The sequence below is a fragment of the Centruroides vittatus genome, unplaced genomic scaffold, assembly GCF_030686945.1.
Source record: "Centruroides vittatus isolate TY-2023 unplaced genomic scaffold, ASM3068694v2 contig_983, whole genome shotgun sequence".
NCBI lineage: Eukaryota > Metazoa > Arthropoda > Arachnida > Scorpiones > Buthidae > Centruroides > Centruroides vittatus.
Genome location: NW_027122654.1, coordinates 706158 through 730204, shown reverse-complemented (window position 1 = coordinate 730204; position 24047 = coordinate 706158). Strand labels below are relative to the sequence as shown.

The 24047-nt window shown below is 30.0% G+C and overlaps 1 protein-coding gene across 1 annotated transcript in view; it reads left to right on the top strand.

Moving 5' to 3' along the window:
• Positions 1 to 456: 456 nt before the first annotated feature.
• LOC136985972 (agrin-like) overlaps positions 457 to 24047 on the top strand; it is a 139987-nt gene continuing 116396 nt past the window's right edge. The window contains exon 1 of the mRNA XM_067283391.1: positions 457 to 894. Coding sequence (XP_067139492.1) covers positions 726 to 894 — 169 coding nt within the window. The 5' untranslated portion in view covers positions 457 to 725. The remainder of the gene's footprint in view (positions 895 to 24047) is intronic.

The following is a 24047-nucleotide window of genomic DNA, read 5'->3' as shown; positions in this document are numbered from 1 at the left end:
AACTTTTAAGAAAACGTATATAAATCGTTTAAAAAATATATAAATTAAATCTTAATTATCGTTCCGTCGGGATAAGTATCATAGTTTAAATTTCATCGCCATACGAGTAATTAGCCAAAGCGATAATCATCATGCTCATGTTAGAGAGAGAGGAGAGAGGGTGTAGTAGACGTGTAGAAGGTAACATTCCAAGCATTAAATTTTCGTAGCCATTCAAATGGTGGAGGAAATCGCAGTAACACTAACGACCGCACTCTTAGCCAAGGTGCCACACGACAAAACACCCCTCTTTACTGCGCTAGCTGCTAACATAGCGGGCATTCCAGAACGAGGTTAACTTCTACCTCCTGTACTATACAGTGCGCTGGAGTCCGAGTCGGCGCCGTGTCAAACTTGCCATCGGCGCCGAATACCGAGCTTGTACGGTTGGCTACTACTATATATACACAGCACAACCACGCCGTGCTACACATCGGAGCGCTCGACTCAACTCTCGCTACCACATCTGCCAACTTATCAACATAACGCGGCTGTCTCTCTTCATTAAAACTTTATAAATACATAAAACCTATTTAAGAAAGTTTAGAAAACAAGCTTTAATTATTAAAAAGAAACAAAAAATTTTTTCAAATTAAATTATGAAAATTCTACTCGACTTACAATGAAGTGACCAGACTACTTTTTTATATTCTCTCTCTCTCTCTCCCATCTTAAACTGACTGTCCATGGCATTGAAGATAGAATACGGGGAAGAGAAAGATGAATGCGTTCAACCAGTCGAAACAACGACCAGGAGGAGGAGAAGGAGTGTCTACCTATTGCTTACTTTATTGGTTTTGGGTGTTCTGGTGCTCGTCTTCCTACTTGTGACAGGAACTGTTGTTTACCTTCAATGTAAGTTTTTAAAATAATTATGTCTTTAGTTATAGTTTGGTTAAGTTTACACGCGAATTACTAAGTTGGGATGGGTCTTAAATGGTTAAAGAAACTTTAATTACACACAGGATTAAATCTTGTGTCGTTTACTTATACATTTAAGCGTGTAAAATTGAGTGTAGTCGGTGCGTAGCTTGGAAATAAAGAAGGGAATCAAGATTGAAACAGCTTTGTTACGAAGCCAGCACGTCTAATTGAGTCGTTAGAGTGTCCGCACACCTCTACAGAACAAACTGACCCAGAATCTAACACAGATGTGACCGGTCAATCTCTGATACACAAATAGCATCCTTTGCTACTGTAGTAATAAAATTTCATTAAGGAGGAATTATTTTTTTTCTTCCCCTTATATAATAATATAAAACAGCATTAATTCTCTTCATCTTGTAATTTTTTTTAGTAACAACTAATCGATGAAAAGATGTCATCGACAAATGTTGAAAATAAAAATAAGTAATCTAAAGTAAATGTAAATTTGTATTAATGTTCCTTCTGCAACTTGGGATATGAAAATTAAATTTACCAAAGATTGGAAAGAAGTAAAAAGGAAAAAACTAAATATATAAATGTAAATTTATAATTTCTTTTTCATGTCAAAATAAGTTAAAATTAATAACTTATCCGATTTTTAATGGATTTTTAAGGGACGACGAACAGCAGAAGGATGCTGGAGATGAGAAGGAAATTTAGTTTTAAATCTGAATTTATTTTTCATATATATAATTTTTGATAAATTAAATAATTAAAATCGTATCTTTCTGTGCGCGTTTTCCTTTCTGTGGTTTGATTTTAAATGTTCTTGACTCATAAATATATTAATTTGGCATAAAATAGTAGTTTCGAGTCAAAATGGGAAGGACTAAAATTAATGGATGATGTTGAGTTGAGTAGTATTACTCAATTATTAAATAAGATGGGTATAATTGGAATATGTAGTAATACTCTGGCATTAAATTATATTAATATGCAGTAATAAAGTGATGAGGAAGATTGAAAATGATCAAATTCTCATCTCTTTCTGCATCTCTTTCTCTGTTTTTAAGTAAAAATTGCATATAAAATTCATGCTTATATGTAAAAATTCAAACATTATCTGATTTGTTTCAATGCATTTTTATCGTTATGACAATTACCAGAATCGATAATGTAAAAAATGCATGAGAAATTACAGATATCTATTTTTAATATCCTAAACGAATACAGAGTTGAGTATAGAACCGCATTGGGTGATAGAATAGCATATTTTTCGAGTTTTAAAACTTCGAGACCAACCTAAATATTGTTTTATTCTCGAAAAGAGAAGAAGCGGAGTTGTTTATAACCCACCAAGATGATTGACTGTGATCGTCATGCTCTCCTTTCTCGATAACCCATCCAGTTATTTTCCGACTCGGTCCAAAACTTAATGCAGACACATGTTCTCCGCCGATAAGCAACCGAGCAGTTGACGTATTTTTTTCTTCCATCTCCTCCTCCTCCTCTTCTTCAGCTTTTACGGATCCCAGATTCTCGTTTCATCCGCATCATCCCAACCGGCATTTTGACGTCTTGTCGTTTCCTTTGCAGATAGGGGGCATCCTTTTCCGTGTTCGTATCCATCGATAGTGGATAGCTCTCTTCTCCTTTCGTTTAAAGATGACATTTCATCTTCTCCTTGACAGATGATATTCTAAAACGATTCGAATTAAACGATTAAATAGAATTTCTACATCCCTCTATAAAGTTAATTAAATTAAATTTTAACTGTCAAATGCCAGTTGAGATAGCAAACACCTGTTCAGTTTAGAGTGGAAAGAATGAAGCTGTCTTCACTCGACTCCTTTCGAGTGTTTTAACTTAATGCATTTTTCCTCCTCTTATAGGAGTAGGATTTGATTTATTACCTTTTTACACAACGTGGACGCCTTGGGTCAAACCATATCCTTTGCCTCATTAGTCTGTCTGCTAGCCTGTTACCTCATAACGTATATCTGCCTTGAGACCTCATATTTCTCCAAGTTAAATCGTACGTCGGAATCTAATAAGGAGCCTCTTCTTTACCGATCTATTTTTCATGTATAACTACTTGTTTTTTAAAAAGCTGCAGAAGAACGGTCGTGCAGAATTTGATTTGCTTCGCTATTTATAATTGATGATGAAGATATCGAATGTGCTCGACTTTTTAGTTAGCACACGAGTGATGAAATTTCACTTAAAAAAAGAAATCAATTTTCTTCGTCTCTTTCTTTCTGTATCCGTAAAAAAAAGAGGAGAAACTTTTTTAATTGGGGAAAGAAGTGCTGCTTACTTGTATAATATTTTCCGTGTATTAAAGGGCCGGATGGAGAAATTAATTCGAGAATTTGTATCCATCTAAACGATGTTAGAGTAGAAGAATTTGGTGTAAAGGCTCCGTCGAGGGTTTATTAAGAGGATTCTGTAACATTTCTCTATCATTAGCACCTTTTACAATCAGAAAATACACATTAGTAACCTTATATTTAAGTAAAGGACATCTATTCAATTCACAACCGTCTAATTACTGTCTCGTTAACAAGCGCTTTAAAATTCTATTAAAAAGAGAATTTCGGTCGATAAAATTTGAAAGCATAACAAATTGGTTAGATGTATTAAGAAAACGTAAACCTTTGAGAATCTTCGTAAATATCCAGTTTCGAGTTTAAAGCTTAGTAGATGCTCAGGTTATGAAAAATACTGTGAGAAAACGCGATGAAAAATTCACATCTCTACTAATGACATTAGCTACAGTACTGCATTTCCTGTGTTTATGGTGAGTAAGTCCACTATGTAATTAGTGCACTCGCAAAAGAACTCGAATCTTTAATTAAGGGGCATTAAGCCCTGTAATTTATGTACTGCTCAAATTAGCGTGAAATTTTAGAACTAGTCATTGTCTAGAACGAATTTGCTTTGTTTGGCACCCTGTACAGATCCAACCGTCCTCGTTTTATTAAGAAACAATACAATATTTATTAATTTCTCTCGCCTCAATATCGTTTTTCCCACTTGATACTCTCCATTGTAGCTATCTCCTGCCAAAAATTTATAATTTAGAAACCATAAATAAATTATCATTAAAATCAACCATGCATATTTAGTTTGTTAAATATTAACGGATATAATTATTAGCAAAATTAGATTATAATAGAATTTATTATTAATTTTTTATCTTGATTAAAAATCAGAGCTATTTTTTAAATGAGTCTTTCCCGCGTGGCTTTGATGTCGTGCAGTGAAGCCACCACTTAATTTTTTTTTCTTTTTTAAAAAATAGCTATTTAAAATTGTTTTTATGATTTTAAATTATATTTTTTTATCTAAAATTAATACTTTAAGTTTAAAAAAATTATTTCGAGTAACTTGCTTGATAAGGATCAAAAAATCTAATAACATTTTTTAATAATAATCTATCCCTCATGGCTTGACTAATGTTAAAGATAGTAATTTATTTTTTAAAAATACTAAAAATTAATTTAAAATTATAACTCTGTAAGTAAAGTATAAAACATTTTAAATTGAAAGCTTTAGGCAAAAATAATACACAAATTAATAGAATTTTTAACAGAAATAACTAAAATAAAAATGTAATTATGTTGATTCGTCTTCTCCTTACGATTCACTTGTCGTGCAGAGAAGCCGACCTTTTACTATTAAAACTCATTTAGAAATTATAATTTTATAAATTTAAAATTTGTTTTTTAAAAATAATTTCGTTTTCTTATTATAATAATTTAATTCTGAAGCAATAATAAAAATTTTAAATAAATAACTCAAGAAAATTTTAAAATAACTTGTTTATAATGAATACATATTAGTACTGTCATGCACATTTATACAGCTAAATTAAATGTGAAATGAAGTTAAGAGTTAAAGAAACGGATTAACTGGAAATGAAACTTTCAAGAAGACAGAATAACAAACCTATAATTGTCACCGTCGTAGTAGCTTTCATGGCAGGAGATAAATAATAAATTAACTATGATATCTCCTTAAAGGTTCTTTTTTATCAGTTATCCAGCAGCAGATTTTTCTTTTTATAAAAGTATCTAGTGTAAAAAAACCTTATTTTCTAGATCATCAGTAAGGTGGATATGCTGCTTACTTGGCACATTGCTCAGTATTTCTACATTCCTTAGCAGAAGTGTGATTTATATTATCACGTGAATATACTGCCGAGTCAGCCTTGGAGAAAAAACTGACTTAAAATCCAGAAAGGCGTTAAAAAATGTCTTTTAAATTTAATGGAAACATATTGGGAGATTCTGCAGATTGTCTGTTCAAAATGTGTTTTCTTTTTAATAACAGAATTGCTTCACCTATACTAAACTGATGCGGAAGAGCAGAAAGAGAGAAAAAGGGAGAAAAGAGTGAAAGAGAGAGAGGAGAGAACAGGAAAGAAAAAAAACAGCGTATATCTTGAAGTTTATTCCGATTTGAAGTTTTAAAAATAGAAATGGAGCAATCTCCTTTTTACTCAAAACTTCATATAATATATAAAAGCTAAAAATACACGATGTCGTCCATTGACGCAAAAATGTGCCAATGGTGCAATTTCTAAACGAGGTTGTCGTATTATTCGTGAAGAGGCGCAGTTAGGTAATTGTGTTTTCATTACCCCTCTCTCGTAATAACGTCTAGCAAAATTACCATCATTACTCTACAGTGTCGAGCACGCAGAAATTAATTGTAGCATCCAGACAATTTCCTCTAGTGAACAGGTGCTCCCCAAATCTCTGTCGTTTTTCCTTTTAGAAATACTGCAGCCTCGTCAGATGCAGCTGTTGGTTCTGACTCGACAAACGACATCGAATAGGGGAGTTTTCTTTCTAAACGAACAATGATTTGTCTCCTAACTTAAGTATTCATTTTATTATACTATTTCTGACCTTACATCTACAGTAACAAAAACCACAAGTCATGCTACAAGTGATGTTTGAATGGAGACATCACGCAATACAGCAAAATGTTTTCTTGTTTACGTGATCTGCCCTTATAATTCATATATCTGTCTATAGATGAAATTTCGTAATCCTCCTATTGTTCTATTTTTTTTTATTCTTTTCTAGGCTTCCTTTTCTCTAATGAAACTAGGCGTTGTCTATATTCTACTTCTTTAGCATTAAATTCTGAAATTTGTGTATATAGCAAAGTATTTGTTTGCGTGTTGAAGTCGATAAAAAAAAAGTAGCTTCGACTAAAGTCACTTTTTATCTTCTGTAACTTTACTATAGCAGCACATTATTTACTTCTCTCTAAGGGGCCGTTATAGCCTGTTTGTTTCCGTCATTATTGATAAGTGGATAACTATCATAAGCCCTTACTATCATGGCAACAAATTTTTCTATTTTTCCAAGCTAAGATAGCTCATAAGACTTTGCCAGCTTCTATAATTTTAAAAAGATTTCATATAAAATTTATCAAAGTTTAAAATGCAACAAGTTTAAGTAGCTTGTAAGCAATTAAGGAGTAAAATTCGAGCGCAAACTTTGCACTTTTCTCGATTAATACGAATCCCTCAGTAAAGCTAATATTTGACAAGAGTGTAATCCTCCCGAGGCTATTTCCAGAGAAAGCCATTTACTACGCACTGTACAAGCTATTGTGGTATTATAATAGCTATTTTATAGTACAGAACACTTACTAAATTGAAAATATTTTAAAATTTTCAAGATGATATTTCACGGTTATACGCTAATCGATTCAATTAAAAGTATCCAAACGGGGATTAATTTGTAGTGAATGGTAAAATGCAAGCAGAATTAATCCTTTCGTACCACTTTCGGTGCTTTATTTAATTAAAGTTGAAGATTAGGTTAAAATCTTTGCATTATTCTCTCGCTTTATCTACTTTAACCATCATTAGACGAGAGTTGCTGATTGATATTCTTACCAAGATAAATTTGTTATCTGACGAAAGGATTAATTGGGATTTTTCAGATTTTCTTAAAGTATCAACAAAACTGCAACAAAGTTAACTTCATCATTTTCATAACAGGAAACAGAAATTGCATCTGTAAAAGCGCAACATCACTGAAAGTACAAGTTTTGACAAAATTACAGAGCAATGAATAAAACATTTCTCACCAATTAAAACAGTAAAAAATAAAGAAAAAATCGCACTTAAATAAGTAATGCAAAAAGTCGGATAAATAAAGAAAAAGCAATAGAAGAATATATATTTTTTTTCCTTAAAAAATCACAAGGTATCTCAGCTTTTTAACCCGTGGAGAATAGGGATGACGAAGAGAAATCTTTATTCAAAACTGTGCAGGACAAACAAGTATTGTCACATGGCGCAACTTTAACAAAAGAAAATAATCCCAAGTTGCTGGAAAACTTCAACAATTGGAATCTGTTTGGTGCAAGAGAGTCGGTGCTACGAAAGCCGTAAAAATCTCTATCGATCCTTAGTGAATTGTGAATTCACGTATGAGCGATCATTCGAACGGTTTCGTTTTTTTCCTCTACTTTTATTTTTTTTATTGGCATTCATTGAACTATAAAACCTTAGCAATGACCTTTCGAATAATAATTTAACAGCCTCTTTTATCTATATCGAGTGTTATAAACAGTATATATCACGGATTCGCTCTCACTCCACTCCAGAAAAATCATGTACCACGCTATTGCAAAAATAAATATCGACAATCTACTTTTAATTGACGCAGTTTGTAAAGTAAATGCTGTTGTCTGGGTGATGTAATCTGTTCTTCTGGATGGAAATATTTACTTCGATCTTAATAAGATTTCCTGACTTTGGAAAGTACCGACTGTAGATCTAATGCTATTTCTGTTAGATCTCTTGAAGTGATTTGCTCCTCTCATCGTTCTTGCTGACGTCTTCACCTTCTTAATTGGAGTAAAAAAAATGAAGTAATGTTTGATATTTTTATGCCAGATTTAAATTTAACTCTTTTTAAAAAATTTAATTACAGACTGAATCGGTACAATTATTTTTTTTCCTCCTTTACTACTACTCCTGCTCCTCCGCCTCCTCTATACCTTTGCCAAAATGTTAACTACGATTCAGGTTGCTGGCGATGTTAAAGTGGGTTTTTTTATAATTAATTAATAGGTGACAATTCAATTTTATTCTATTTAGTTAAAGAATAACTAAATTGTAAGACGAAATTAAATAAACCTTTGTACTATTCTTTGCTATATTTTAAAAAAATCGCAAGTAAACTTTGTTTGATTGGTACAAAAATTAAATTTATAAAAATAGCTCTTAAGATAAAGTGTTTAGAAAATTTATAAACAATTTTATCAAAAATTTTTAAAAATAAATCATCTTTTCATAAGCTACTAAAGCGTGCTTAATTTAATCATAATTGTGTTTAAAAGTGTGTGTGCATATAATTAAAGAAACATGAATCTCTCCATCATCTTTCCTTCATAATTGCTATTAAATATCTACATAAAACGATTATTATAACAAATATCCGGTTTCAACACTCCGTAGGGAGAAGGTAAACATGTCAGAGTCGTAGCAGCCTGTTGCATGGTCCCCTAGAGCATACGGTTTGTAGTATAAACTGCCCATCAGCCACACGTCCCCTGTGGCATCGCTGACATATCATTGTCACCTAAATAAACCATCCTCTATTCAATATTGCAGTTCTTGTTTCAAGCTCCTTTCGATAAACAAAACAAGTTAAAAATAGACACCATCCTTCAAGTGTCAATGAACGAAGAGCAAAGTAAATCTTGTTCTACCAATTTAAAGAAAAAAATGAAAAAAGTGCTGTTTTTTCTTCTTGAAGAATAATAGAAGACGTTCATTATTAATTCAGAATTTTCTGTATTTTCCTAAAATAATTTCACAGTGTTAATAAGAACCAGTAGCTGTTTCCCCCTCCACATATTTTATTTATATTTTTCTTTCATGTGAGATTCTTTTTTCTTTACTTTCCCTTGCATTACTGTCTTAATTGGTTGTTCTGCAAGATTTTTTCTCTTCCTCCCTCCCTCCCTTTCACTCTTTTCTAAATACAATCGTATTAAAGAAGATTCCTCTCCCCCTCTTTAAATTATGCGCATTTTAAATGGCATGTTTTAATTATCTTATTATTTGACGATTAATTAATTAATTATGAGGAATCTCCTCTTGTTACTGTGGTAGCACCTCTCGGATAACAGAAAACGATCGCATCTCTATGAGTATCGATTCTGGATTCGGTTGTAGCTACAGCAACAACACTCATAAAAACCAATAAGTTAATGAAGATATTAAACAAAAAAAAAGAAAAAAATTCGGTGGGGTAGCTAGAAGAACCGTTAGGCACGTGACTGCGGTGACGTCATGCCTCATTAAGCGGGAGGTAAGTACTACATTAGAAACAAAGATCCACACCCAGATTTCCTATATTCGTTTCTAACGACGTAATGCTCGTCGTTTGACGTAATGAACTGACGCAATGGGATCGATTAAATTTCAATATTATATATGTGTATATATATATATATATATATGGTAGCAGCAATTACTTTACATTTTTATCACGTTATGAGCAGTACGGTGATAAAAAGCAAAGAAATTCCGAGGAATTACACAGTTGAGTGGCGTCGTTTGAGTAATTTAAAATCAAAGCGATCATTCGTTAATTTGAATTTAAATTAGCCAATTGTAATTAAGATCGTTAATATTTAATTCAAATTGAGTTTTATATGAAGTTTTAAATCTTAAAATTTTCAATTTACTATAAACTTATATTAGAAACGTAGTATTTTTATTTGTTTAGTTTGTTAATTCGTGGTCTTAAATAAATCAAGTCATTTGTAAATTCTATTACCGTCGAATTTAAATTTAAACTAACCAATAAGAGCAAACAATGAAAATTTAGATAAATTAAACAGACCGAAATAAAAAGAATAATAAATATTAAGTAAATATTTGAATTTGAATTACGAATTTTAATAAATATTAATATTTTTATTATGATTTTAAAATGTTTACATTAATTAAAAAATATACTTTAATAAAATTATTAAAATAAAATTAATACATTGGTCAATTTGAATTTAAAATTAACCAATCAGAGAGACAAATTTTTAATTATTTTACGATACGAATCTATTTAGAGGATATTTAAATTTTACTATTTATTGAATAATTTATTATAGAAATTCGCGTAAAATTAAATGTAATGTGAAACGTTAAACTGTATTTGAATTTGAATAGACTAATCAAGAAGTAATTTTTAGAAATTCTCATATAAAACTATTTAGAAACTTTCGGAGAATTTAATTATAAAATGATTCTAATAAAAATTTAATATAAAACTATTTTTTTAATTTAATAATTTCAAAGTTTAAATAAATTAAATTACTTAATAATTCATTTTGTTTAATATTTCTTAATTTTTTTATATAATTTTATTTTAGTAAAACGCAATTTATATATATATATATATAAGATTCCTAAAGGCTAAATAAACCAAGCTCTGCTTAAACTACATTACGTTAATATTATTTTAAGTGAATTAGCTTAAATTTTATTTAAAAATTTCGGTAATTATTAAGAAAAATAATATAGATATATTTCTTATCATTGTTGTATTCAGTGAAAAATTTAAAAATATTTTTTTTAGGTAAATTTAAACTTGCTAAACTTCATTTGAACTAAATTGGCCCTCATATGTTTAAACTACGATAAAATTTCTTAAATTTTTAATATATTTACATTAAAGAAATTTACCAAAATTTATTTAATCTGTTTCAATTTGAATGAACCAATTAAGGAAAGAGTTTTTTTTCCAGACATTTTTGAAAATTATTTGGCATAGTGTATATATATTCTAATTTAGTAATTCTGAATTTAAATTGACCAATAAAAAGAATTAATTCTAATAAATCTCTTTAGAACACAAAAAAGTTTTTACAGAAATTATACCTTTATTCTGCTCTTATTTTAAATAATTAATTTTCTTTTGTGAAATTTTAGATTTTACTAAAATAATGGAAACATATCAGAGAATATAAAAGTTGGGAAGTTGCCATTGAAGGAGATCGAAAGTTTAGTTATAATTTGTTACTACTTCAACATCTGGGAATTTTGAGACAGTAGAATATTACTTTGAAAGGAAACTTTGTGTAAAATATGGTTTTCTATTATATTAATATTTCTCTACATCTACTGTTCTCAACGTGAGGTCATATGGCCTCTATTGGACTATGTTACATTTCTAGAAGGCCAAGTGGAAAAATGCATTGCAAGGCTACAAAAGTTTTTGAAGGCGCTAAACCCAATTAACAGCCAAGAGATTGTCTATAAATTACGTAACGTTACTTTTATACTTTCCAACTATCAGCCCACCTTCTGTAACGCCCCGTAACATTGTGGCACATTCCCACCCCAAAAATTACATAACGCATCTCCTCGGTCAATTCCCTTAATTGTAAAAAGAAATTATACACAACACTTGGTACCGAACGTTACATTATTTTATTAATTACATGTATAACATACAAAGCAGTGACATATATAGTACGACTTTCTACGCAACACTTCAGACACAAAAGTAAATCATTCTGTTATCCAAAAGTTGAGGCCCTAACATTACATAACGTTTTTCTAAACACTCTCACCCTCTTGTAACGCATCATAACGACTATCTGAATACTCACTCATCCATATTTGCGTTACGTAATTTATGGACAGCCGCCAGGAATATAATTACCTTATTATAATCCTCACATTTCACGGTTTGTGTGAATTTCAGCATTATAAATATTGAAAAATGACCAGTTTACTCACTAAAACTGAAATTCAAGAGTAAATTTTAGCGATATTTTGGGGACTTTTCTCATCTTATTTAGTCTTAATAGGAAAGAGCTGACAAAACGGAGTGGCTAGATTTCCTAGATTTGGTATATCACTCCAAATTTCTTTGATTTTTTTGGTAAAATAAAGTCTTATTTTTGATCACTGATTCTTTTATATGTGATCAAACGTGTTATAAAAAAGTAAATTTGTTTAATAGCTTTGAGGGTGCCACTAACGTAAATTTGAATCAGAAGAGGGTCATTTGCAGAACAAAGGTTGAGAAGCATTGCTCTATGTAATATATCGAAAGAGTCAATATGTTTAATGTTAAAGAAGTAAGAAAGTAGCAAGATTGCACAGTTATGCTGTAAAGATGTATTATATAAAAACGATATTTCTATTGAAAAATATTATTGTTAGAAATATTAATCATTATAGATTTTTTTAAAAAACCATTGAAATAAAACTGTATGGAAATAAAAAAAATATAAAAGAAATTTTTTCGAAAGCAATGAACATCATAAACGTAAATTAATTAGTTTAAGTCAAACGCTTTGAATATATGCTATAGCTATGTTCATTAGTCATGAAAATTTTTGAACTCACCTTCTTTCGAGTTTATGCTGTTTCTGAAATGAAATCATAGACTGTTGTGCTCGAATAATATTAGTGGCATGTTACCTCAGATTTGAAATAAGAAATCACGGAAAGAAAATAATAAATATGCTTAATATTTGCTTTTAATATCGCTTAGAATGGACCTGTTGCTACTGGCAGAATGTTTCTATCATATTTTACATCATGTTATATTCTTCGATTTATGAAAATAAGATATATTTGTAAGATAAATCACACTTTTTGCTCGAAAGGAGACTTTGTTCTAGTGTTTGACAATGTCAGAAAAGAAAAAAATGACTTTATGATTTGTAAAATGTGCAATATCTTACACGGAATACTGAAGAGGATCGTTGACTTTCAAAACAAAGAAAGAAGAATATTTGGTTTTGATGATTTGTTTTCTATAGAAATGTACTGTGCAGCTCAGTGTATTGCTTTTGATTGTTTGCTGAAATGTTTGCATCTCTCTTATTAAAACTGAGTAATGGAAAAACCTTTATATAATGAGGTATATTCAAGATACTCGATGAGTAATCTTCACTAAGAAAACAAGTTAAAATTTTTTATTCAGAATTTGAAATGTAGTACAGACAATAGTTCGTATATTACAATTACTACTTCAAATTTAATAGATGAAACATATTCAAGAAGTAATGAGAATAGCTTACTTGAAGAAACGTTGGTTCAGTAAATAATATCTTATCTGTAAAAGTGTGACGTTTCCCCTACAAATTCGGAAGAAGTAGTCAGTTATGTGTACATTTAATTTGCAAATTGTCACTATTTAATATATATATATCGATAATATATCATAATGAATAAAGTTTTACAGTTCGTGCCCCTTTTTCAACTTCATTTCAATAAAAATTCTATTGGGATTGCTCCTTAATAAACATGTCAATTAAATTTTAATCAATTCAACCTTTTCAATAAAAGGTTACTTGTTTCATATTTCATGAAACACTTTCGAATACGAATAAACCAATTAAGAGAAATGTATTCAATCGACTTAAACCCTATTGAATAATTTAAATTTAAATAGACCAATTAAGAGAAAGTTTTCTTAATATAGTCCTGTACAGTACATACAACAGTTAAGTTTCTTTTGAGCTATTTTGATTCAATTTAAAATTTTGCCTGACGACAAACATCTCGTGCAGAATCCCCCTAAAAAAAGAAACATATCTAACAACAACCTTACAAAAGAGCCCCGGGTCACCACTGATTGGTTTTTAATACGGTTGTTGCGTGTCATTCAAATTTCTCCATTTTTCTTCACAAAAATATTCTTCAAATCGAACTTTCTTCATAATCGTATATGACAATCTAATTTTACGAAATAATTTTAAAGTGTTATGTTTTTATAATAATGTTTTTAAGGAATTTTGTGCAGCGTTAACAGTAACTGTATTAACTTTAAATTGTCATTTGTATATTTGGAATTTTTCTGAAAGGAAAATTTCTCTTCTACCTTTTTTTCCACTGTTTAGTTTCTTAATTTCTTTTTATAGAAATTTCTTTCTTTCCGGATGAATAATGTAAAACCTTAGCAAAATTAGTTCTGTGGGAAGCAGCACTTGAAATTCCCCATTGTCGAAGCACAATGATACGTCATAGCTCACTAATTATGTGGCGATGTCTCTTGAATGTCTAAACACGTGTAGCATACCTGAGGGATCTCGAAGTATTTTTTTCCCATCTTCCATTCTTAATTAATGAACAATGTAGCTTTTGGCAAACCTTACATTGCTAATCCCCTTTAATGAAGATGTGATGACGTAATCTTCGTTTAACTGTCGGATTAGGCGAATGATTAAAGCATCTCTCTGGAGGGACGGTGGCCCTATCCTTCTACCCTATTTAGAAATTGGTTAATGATGGTTCAGTACGAATTAATTTCGAATAAACGATGTAATAAGTAGTAACTATCATAATTGAGTGATTTATTGAAGATTAATAGATGAAAAGCTGAAATCTGATTATTATGATATAAAATTTGCATACTTGAAAACGTAAAATAATACATTTTGATTTAGTTTCTGCAACCGGGACGACTCGCGAGCATAGTAACAAATTGCATTCGTCCTATTCGTCAATTTAAATATAAGTTTATCCAATAAGAAAAAATAATAATATACCATAAATAAATTTTTAATTTTTCTGATAAAATCTCCATATAAATTTTTTAGATATTTTTAGTAAAACTATGTATAATTTTTATAAATATTGATATTTAAATTTATATCAATATGAATTAGTAAATGTTTACAATGTATTTTTTGAAACAAGCATTAATAATTTAATTTATTATGTAACAGAGAATGATTTAATAAACACTTAAAAATTTTAAAATATTGACGTTATAAACAACGATGACATTTTAAAATATTAGTATTAAATTTAATATTAACCATGTTAAGATATTTTTAATGAAAATGTTATTGTAAGTTGTACAAAATTCTGACACATTTTTGCATAGTTCTAATTATTATTTTAATAAATTTATTTTAAAATTGATTAATATAATTATTTATTTTTTTAGTAATTTAGGCTTTAAGGCGAATTTCAGAATTCATTCTGAATCTTTTTATTTAGATTTAAAATCAAATTATCGATCTTTAAATTTTTAGTCGATGCGTATCTAAAAATCTTTAATTTTAAATGGCGAAAAAAAATTAAAAATTAAAAATATCGATTGGTTTATTTTAAATCTCATTTAAGCAATAAGAAAATAACCGTTATAATTAACGTAAAAACGAAAAAAGATTGACATCGATTAGTTATTTAAAATCTTAACTATCCAATTACAAAGTAAGCTTTAAATTTAAAACGAGAAAAAACGGAAATTCGACGTCGATTGGTCAATTTCAAATCTTAATTATCCAATGAGGATATAATCTTTTTACGCATTAAAAACGTATCGTATTATTTTTCTCTTCAGAAGATCCGCATTATAAAAATAAAAGAAAATTAGTAAAGTGTCCTAAATTTATCAACTCGCTTCTTGTTCGAATTAATAAAATTTAAATCTAATCTAGATAATGGCGGATATATGCATTTTTTTCGAATAAAAAATAAGAAAGAAAGTAGTTATAATGAGTCGATTTATAGAAAACCTTTGTACCAATTTGCCATAAACCTTCCGCATTATCTTTAAAGCAGAATCTCGGCTCTTTTGTCTTTAAAGTTAAGAAGAAAAAATAAAAAATAAAATAGAAAGACGGAAAGGAAATAATAAATGCAAATGTCTGTCTTTCTAAACCAATGGAGATCGTAACAAATATCACTGACATTCTATCTCGAATACTCGCAATAAAAGATGCTATTCCTTACACGTAGCTTTCTTCTTCTTCCCTTTCTGGCGTCATATTTTTGCCGTTTGTCCAATGGCTTGTCGTTTGTAACCTGGCAGTTTGGATGGAACCACTCTAATTTCCAAACTGTTATTGATATCCAATCACCTTCAAACCGTCTTTTTTTTCCCTTTCCCTATTTTTTCCCTTTCTCTTTCCCTTCCCCAACTAACAAATGGATGAATTTTTCTTTTTGAGAAAATAGAAAATGTTACATTTGCATAAACAATCTTTGTTTTTTTAGTATTAAGAGTATTATACTACATTTATTAATGTTAAAAAGTCAGAAGTTGACTGAACAATTTCAATTGTTTTTTGAATATTTTCCGTTATGGAAGATTTTAAGTGATTTAATGGGATTTCATGCCGTTATTATGCAAATAAGATTTTTTTTACTTGTCTTAAAGCCGCTACAAGGTGATGCGGACAGTTAAAAATTTCGAATTCTGAGTCATCCATGATTTGCAATGCACAGTACAAAGTTGAAATTATATTGAAGTTATTCACATAAATCTGATACTGGGTATCCTTTATTTAGTTTACGCAAGAGTAATGCGCGGCTCGTAAATCACAAATACCAATGAATAAAGAATTCCTTTACTATCCAGTTACTCAGAATCACAACACAATGAATAAAGAATCCATTCGGTATCCTTTGACCTAACTTGAGGAAGATACTGATGTTGACAACACAAAAGTTGTTACCATAATAGCACAGAATGAAATTAGAAGCGGTAGAAGTTAGTGTAGACGGTCAAACACAACCTCACCATTGTAAGATTCGAAGAATAGAGCGTGTGTATAATTTCCCTCTAAGGATTTTACCATTATTTTTTAATGGTGACAATAATAAAAGCGTGTTTCATCATAGTTATAATCCCCATTTGATCTTCAAAACATATTTTTTTTTTCGTAATTAGGCAATTAAAACTTGAAAAATTCAGCAAATTTGTCAACTAAATCCCATTTTTTTAATTATTTTTGCAAAGTATAAAGTTCTAAACTGCTTACAATGGCAAAAACTAATATGAGGCAACAACATGGCTTATCAGTAGAGCGAATTTTTTCATTCTTCCAGTGTTATTTTCTACAAAAGAAATAATTAAGACGTGAAACGTATAATTAGTTTTAGTTGACTTTTGACCCGAAATATCGACTTTATTTTTGCTTAATTACAGACAACCAACACCGAATCTGTAGCTAGTTAGGACAGAGCAACTGTTTATTAACTCCTACTGTTATGTGACACCAAAGAATTAATTGAAGAGGAAACAAAAAAAAACTGTTTCAAAATGAAAAAAATAATATAAAGATTTTTGTTGCTACGAATTATACACTTTTGTTCTTCGTTAAGAGAACGTTGAGTGCGAGGCGAGTGAGAGGATATGTGTGTGTCTGTGTGTGCGAGAAGCTACACTTTTTAATAATATTTTCAAAATTAAAAGAATAAAAAACTCGAGATAGGAAAAAAATGAAATGGCAAAAAGAAGCTGTTCAATTTCTTTAAATGAATAGCAGTGAAGGTTTTGTTTACATTTTCTTTACTTTCTTATCAGTTAAACGTATTTAAACGCTCTAAAATCGAGCTGAAAAATGGTAAATTTTTTCGTAAAGTTTAGCTCCATTTAAGGAAAGATGTCATTAAAACAGTCGCATGTGACAAAAAATATTATAGGTTGCAGGTGTTTTCTTATCGTTGTCCAACATTTTTTGATGATGTGAATACCAGAAACAAGATAAAACGTTTTCATCCCCCTCATACATCCCCATACAGTGTCATCACTTATGATTGATTTTCTGATGAGGTCATATATACCAAGCTTTTTTTCACGAGTTGTATCCTCTTCCAATAGCCTTATATATAAAGATATATCACGAAATTAATGTATATCTTTGTTGAAGGAGCGTAGAAGAATCCGTTTGAAATGGCACACGTTCGACAAATTCAATATAAGTGCTACATTGCTTATTATAAAAGATACAATATGATTGTCATTTGTATTTCCATCGACAACTGTCAAGAGGTTTATTTTCCGAGAAAAATCCCGATTCGACTATCTTCTTCATCTTCTTCTGTCAGTTTTACGAAGTGGAAAACAATATCTAGAAGCAATATTCCACTCCAGATGCCTTTTCTTGTATCTAGTAGCATATCCTTCTTCCTTCCTTCTATGAAACTTTCATCTCTTTCGTATGCAGTACGGAACGATGAAGTGTCCGAATAAAATAATAATAAAAATATAGTCTTTCAAACGTTTCTTTAAATGTCAAAATATCTGTTTATAAATTAACGAATCTGTGAAACGTTAACAGCCAGAACGTTTCTGTGTTTTATATATTTATCTTTTGAAATTAAGTGGAACTTTTTACTAAAAATCCTTGTAAATTGCTATTTTTCGAGAGGTTTTTTTTTCCAAGTCAATTTTTTAATTTAAAATGGAAAATTTCTATCTTTTATTTTTCTTCGGTAAAAATAAAAGACAACTTTATCGATTTTTAAACATTATTTTAAATCATGTTTTACGATTAAATTTAGATTTCTTCGATAAAAATTCTTTTGTATTCCCTTACAACACGAGAAATTTTAAGCAAAAGAACATTTTTTGTTAAATATTTTTCTTTAATTATTACTCCACACTTTTCAATTTTAGTTTTTTCTTATTAAGAATTTCTGTAATAAAATCCTGTCTAAATAATCTCTGCTGAATCTTTTGACCAGATCTTTCGGGGGATTATGGAGTTAATAGGAATGAAATTAGAAGAAGAGATGGGTTATTGAGGTATTTTTATAGCATATATTTTCTACAGGGTCCTAAAGAATAAGCATGAAAAATTTGGTCCAGACTGGTCAAAGGGTTTAGAAGTGTATAGAGAACAGACAAACACAGCGACAGTCAAACATCCTATTTTATATATCGTATATAGATTTAAGTAATAAAATTTTTATATTTTCTATATTTTTTAAAGAAAATTAATAATTTCTACGATAAAATATTTCGTGACTTTTTAAAAAATAATTTTCTATGTTAAACTTTATTATAAATTACCGTATCAATTTTTATACTAAATACAGTGAAACCCCTATTTAACGGGTTTTCTCAGAAACCAGAAACTAAAAATTCAGGCAGGCATGGCTTTTATGGAACAATAGAAACCAGGATAATTAAAAATGAACGTGTAGTCAGAGTAAACGTTAAATCGAGAAGCGTTAAAACGGGATTTCACTGATAATTTTTAAATCAATTCTTCCAAACTCACGAATAATACCAAAATATTAAAAAAAATTCTAAATGTTACTTTTTATATTATAAATTATATAGAAATTATTATACCAAAATATATATTTTTATATTTTTCTACACTTAATTTTAGTTTATAATAGATACCTTTGTTTATAAAACCACAGCTTTAATATATTTTTTACGACCTGTAAACTGAGTACAGCTCTAGTTAAAGCTTTAAAAAATAATGTAGAAATGTATATATATATAAAAGAAAGTGTAAGTGATTGTTTAGAAAAGAACAGAAAAGTGAAATTGAATTCGTAACATAAATTTTGCATATCAGTTAAAAGGAGCGTAAGGTGATATTTGGTAAAAGTGTTGCCGTCTTGTTATGACAGGATAATGTCAAAAAGTAGCCTTAGGTTAAAAGTGATGGGACAGACATCTGGATGTCTGCTTTTTTTCCACTTTTTTTTTTTTTGTTATGATGTCACTCGAATTTTACACCTCGGGTCATGTCTAACGGATAAAACTAAATAGATTCCGAATAGAAAATGTATTTTCTGTTTCTTTTTTCCTCCTCCTCTTCTTCTTCTTCTTCTTTGCTCCTGGATTCTCCAACCTCAGATTTTTCTTCTAAGCTCTCTAGATGAGAAATAGAAGCTAAGAAAGCTCAAATTTATCTTAGAAGGATCTTCCATCAAAGAATGAAGATTCTTTCGGATAAAGTTAGTCCAAATTGATGTCAAAAATTGGGATTGATGCCTTTATATTATCTTCCATTTGTTAAATTCAGTTAAAAGATTAAAAAATATATAATTATTTTTAGGCTGCCATTTTTAAAAAATTGTAGACCTATATATTCCCACTTGAGTCCGTCTGTTTGCCTGTCTGTCTGACTGACTGGCTGTTGTCTGTCCTTTAATCTCTAGAATGGAGTTAGACTGATAAAAATCGAGACTAGAGACGGAAAGCTTAAGACAGGAGATCTCGATTAACTATATACGAAGTTCCGGTATGGACCAGAAGTGACGTGATTTCAATTCAAAATTTTCTTCAGAACATGTTAACAACGGCATAACTCCGTTGTTATCACGAAAAGCACGATGTACAGGGGCAATACACTAATAAAACCGACATCATATATTTCAAATTAAATCGAGAGCATATATTTTAAAGTAAATAAATTAAAGCATGATTAAAAATTGTAGCTTAGCATTGTGACGAAGTCAAAATAAGTTCTGCACGTTAAACTATAGAAAATGTGTAACGATGCACATAATATCGAAGAGTAACATCTTGAAATAAATATATATATGTATATATTATACGTATAAATATACAAGTTATATTAATGACCGCACGAAACGATCCAGTTTAATGTTGAGTTTTCATAGCATTTTGTAAATCTCGAATCGTAAAAATGACCCTATTCTCGCCAAGAAACATAAAAAGAAAACTAGAAGAAGAGACAGAAAAAAGTAAAAACGCGATAAAAGTCCAAGTAGATAGGAAAAAGAAAAAAGTTGCAGCTCCGAAGTCAATCTATTCTCTAACAGGCTTTGTCGTTACTGCGACTTGATATCAAAAATAAGACAGTGGAAAAGAATATCTTCGTTTCTATACACTTTTCAAAGAGTTTTAATGATATTTTGAAGAACAAATGCTTCTTTTATCCTTATGATTTGTTATAAACATTTTGGAAAATGTTTTCCTTACGTTTTGTTTACTCGCTTTGGGATATTATACAGACAAAAGGCTATAGTAATAGTTATGTGATTGTTAGTGTCACAGACAAGTCTCACGTTGATAAATAAATCTGTTGAGTATGAACCTCGGGCTATATTGAAAGAAAATATAAGATATTGGTGTACCTCCTCCTCTTCTTAAGCCGATAAACTTTAGTAAAGATGGAAGCAAACAGTATCGAGACAGGTATCTTTTTTTGGGGGAAGGTCTTTTTTTTATATATATATTTTTTTCTTTTTTGACTGCGAAGTCCGTCACGTTTCCGAAACGTGACAGTTGTCAAACAGGATAAAGGTTTTTTCTTTCTTCTACAAGTAATCCATGCACGCAAGATCTTATAGCAACGAAAAGAAATCTTTTAAGTATGTCTTCTTGCTGCTGGATAATGCTGCGAGTGGTTTTCTGTGTTGCATCTTTAAACTTTCTTCTATAAGTAATTGGTAAATGTGTATGAGAATTCGCAAGAAAGTTAATTAAAAAAGTCAAAAATCGATTAAACTTTCCTAAATTATTATTTGTGGTATTGTTACAAATTAATTGCTTACCATCTCTAGGGTCCGTGAACATGTGCAGGCACACGGGGATATCTAGAATTAAACAGTTTATAGAGTGTGACTATGTATATATACATATATTAATCAGTTTATATGGGTCTATAAAATTAACGTGCCATAACTGTATAATGTATTTTTCACCTTATATTCAGTAAACACATTGTTTAATGTGCACTAAACGTAACGGCATTAGATTTACCTTCTATTGTGTACTGTGTACATTAATGGATGTTTATTTGATAATTTGATATTATTATAAACATTTATAAAAGAAAATAAATTTTAAAACAAAAATCGAGTAAGCTTCTTAAAATTATTATTTGTAATATTTTTACAAATTAATTATTTACCATTTCTAGGGAGCGTGAACAAGAATAAAGTGTAGAGTCATTATACAGTTTATAGAGTGTATGTATGTGTACAGTGTGTTTAATAAATGTGGAACCATAGGAGTTATGTTAATACTTGTTTAATTTTTAACATATAAAGCATGGCGCCGAGTGAGGAGGAACGAATTCAAGTTATTTTGATGGTAAGGACCCGCAGTCGTTTTGAAGCTGTTGAAGAGTTTAACAGACTAGATATAAATTTCTGTGTGATTGGTAGGAAATCTGGATGCAGCCACTTAAACTCTTCGGCAACTTCACAGTGATTCACACCATCAAAATAACTTGAATTCATTCTTTCTTACTCGATGCCATACTTTACCTATAAAAGTGTAAACAAAGATCAACATAACTCTAATGATTCCAGGCTTATGGGACACTGTATATACGTAATTTAATTTGTCCATGTATATCTAATGAGCTACTGTACTAGAATCTATAGCGTATTTTAACTCTACATCCAGTAAGAAAATTACTAAAGCTGTATTAAGTTTCATAGCTTCACCTTTTACTATATACAGTACATTAAAGTTCCTAAATATTTGTAAAAATATTAATTAAAAAGTTAAATTTTCTGAAGTTATTGTTTGCAACAATGTTGCAAACCATCTTTGAGGTACGTGAACAAGTGCAGTTTGCACAGAAACTATAGAATCATTATACAAACAGCTTATAGAGTGTGACTGTGTATATATTAACCAGTTCATATGGATTCGTAGGATTATTATATCATAATTGTATAGCGTATTTTTAACAGTAAGCGGATTGCTAACGTATATTAAACGTAACAGCAACAGATTTAACTTCTAATATGTACATACAAGCTACTAATTAGTGAATATATCAGAGATTGTTATATATGAGCACTCTCTAATCAGAAAGGGAACTGTTTCGAGGGAATAGAGCATCCTTTCCGCATCAGTTAAGCTGCACGCTTTGCTTGCATATTATCTAATATATAGTAGATAATATGATAATAATAAGCATTATCCTTTATTAAGAGCGGATTTTTTTCTCAAAATTAAAGTTTAATCGTAAATCAATTGTAAACATTTGTAGTAAGGCCATTGCAAATAGAGCTTTGGGCAGCTGTTGGATAGATAAAGGAATAATTATTGAAAACTACATTGAAACACGGCTATTATTCTATTTATCATAAATGTTTACATACCTTCTATAATGCTAAATAGGACTTACATGTAAAATGATCATTTATAATGGCGCTTAAGGGAAGGAAAACAATGCTTTTATACGTTAAATTTTCCTTAAAATAATGCAAGTTTTCGCGAAAATTAAGCCCATATAACGTTATTTTCTAGTAAAAGAATTTATAAATAAGTTTTCGGTATGATTTTACACATTTTACACAATTTTCATTCACTTTTAAGTGCATTAACGACGATACTTTACGTTATTAACATAAATCTTACTCTAGCTTTACAGTACCGAAAATGGTACTTTATACAATTTGTAATTGAAAAAAAGTAATTTTTCTTGGTCCTATTATTAAGCATAAGCAAAATTCTTCGGGATAATCACACTAATTGCTAGAGGAAACATTTCAAAGGCCTAAATAGGCGTTTTGGGATGGAATGGACTTTCCATCGCAGCGATAAAAGCTAGTAATTAGTGACAATAAAAAGGATTGCGAAGAGATGAGATCTTCATTGTATTCAATCAGTGAAAATGTACGTCTTTAGCAAAGACAGAATGCAATTCTTCTCCCTATTTAATCCACTTTTTCGTTTCTAAATGTGCTACTCATACCGGTCACGTAGCTATTCAATTAGATTCAACAGCTTAGCATAGTCTTGTAATTACCGTGTTTACATGCTGACCACTAAAATCCAGCAAATCTCTAACGTTTAGACGAAGAAAAAATGCAAGAAAAAGAATCAAGAGGAGGGAAAAAAACTGGAAAAAAGAGGGAAAAAATCGGCAAGAAGTGGGGGAAAAAGAATGTATAAAATTTGGGCATTCGTGTCGATTTTATTCACGACGTTCCCTTCCACCAATGGACATTAAACTGCAAGAAAATCAATTAATAAAGCTGGCTTGCGTGCAATGCTATTGTTTCTAAATTGGCCGTGGAGAAATCTCAAATGAGTGCTACAGTAATCGCTACGATAAGAGCTTTATTAGTAATAGTTAAGCTTAATTAGAAAGTTTACTTCTTATCTTTCATTGTATAAATATTCATGATGGCATTCTTTTTTTTCCCCCTTCAATAAAAGCAATTAAGGCGTGTCACGTGATGTACGAGATTGTTTCGAGTGTTTTTTAAAATTATTTTTATATCGTTAACATTTGAATTTAAAAAAAGAAGACAAGTGACAGAGTTAGTTTCTCAACCGGTAGATCGCGAGCTCGAAATCGCGTATTACGTTAATGGATTTGTTAAAAGGTTGAGAAATAGTTTTCTAGTTCATAAAAATACTTAAATTTTGATTATCCTAGCGTAT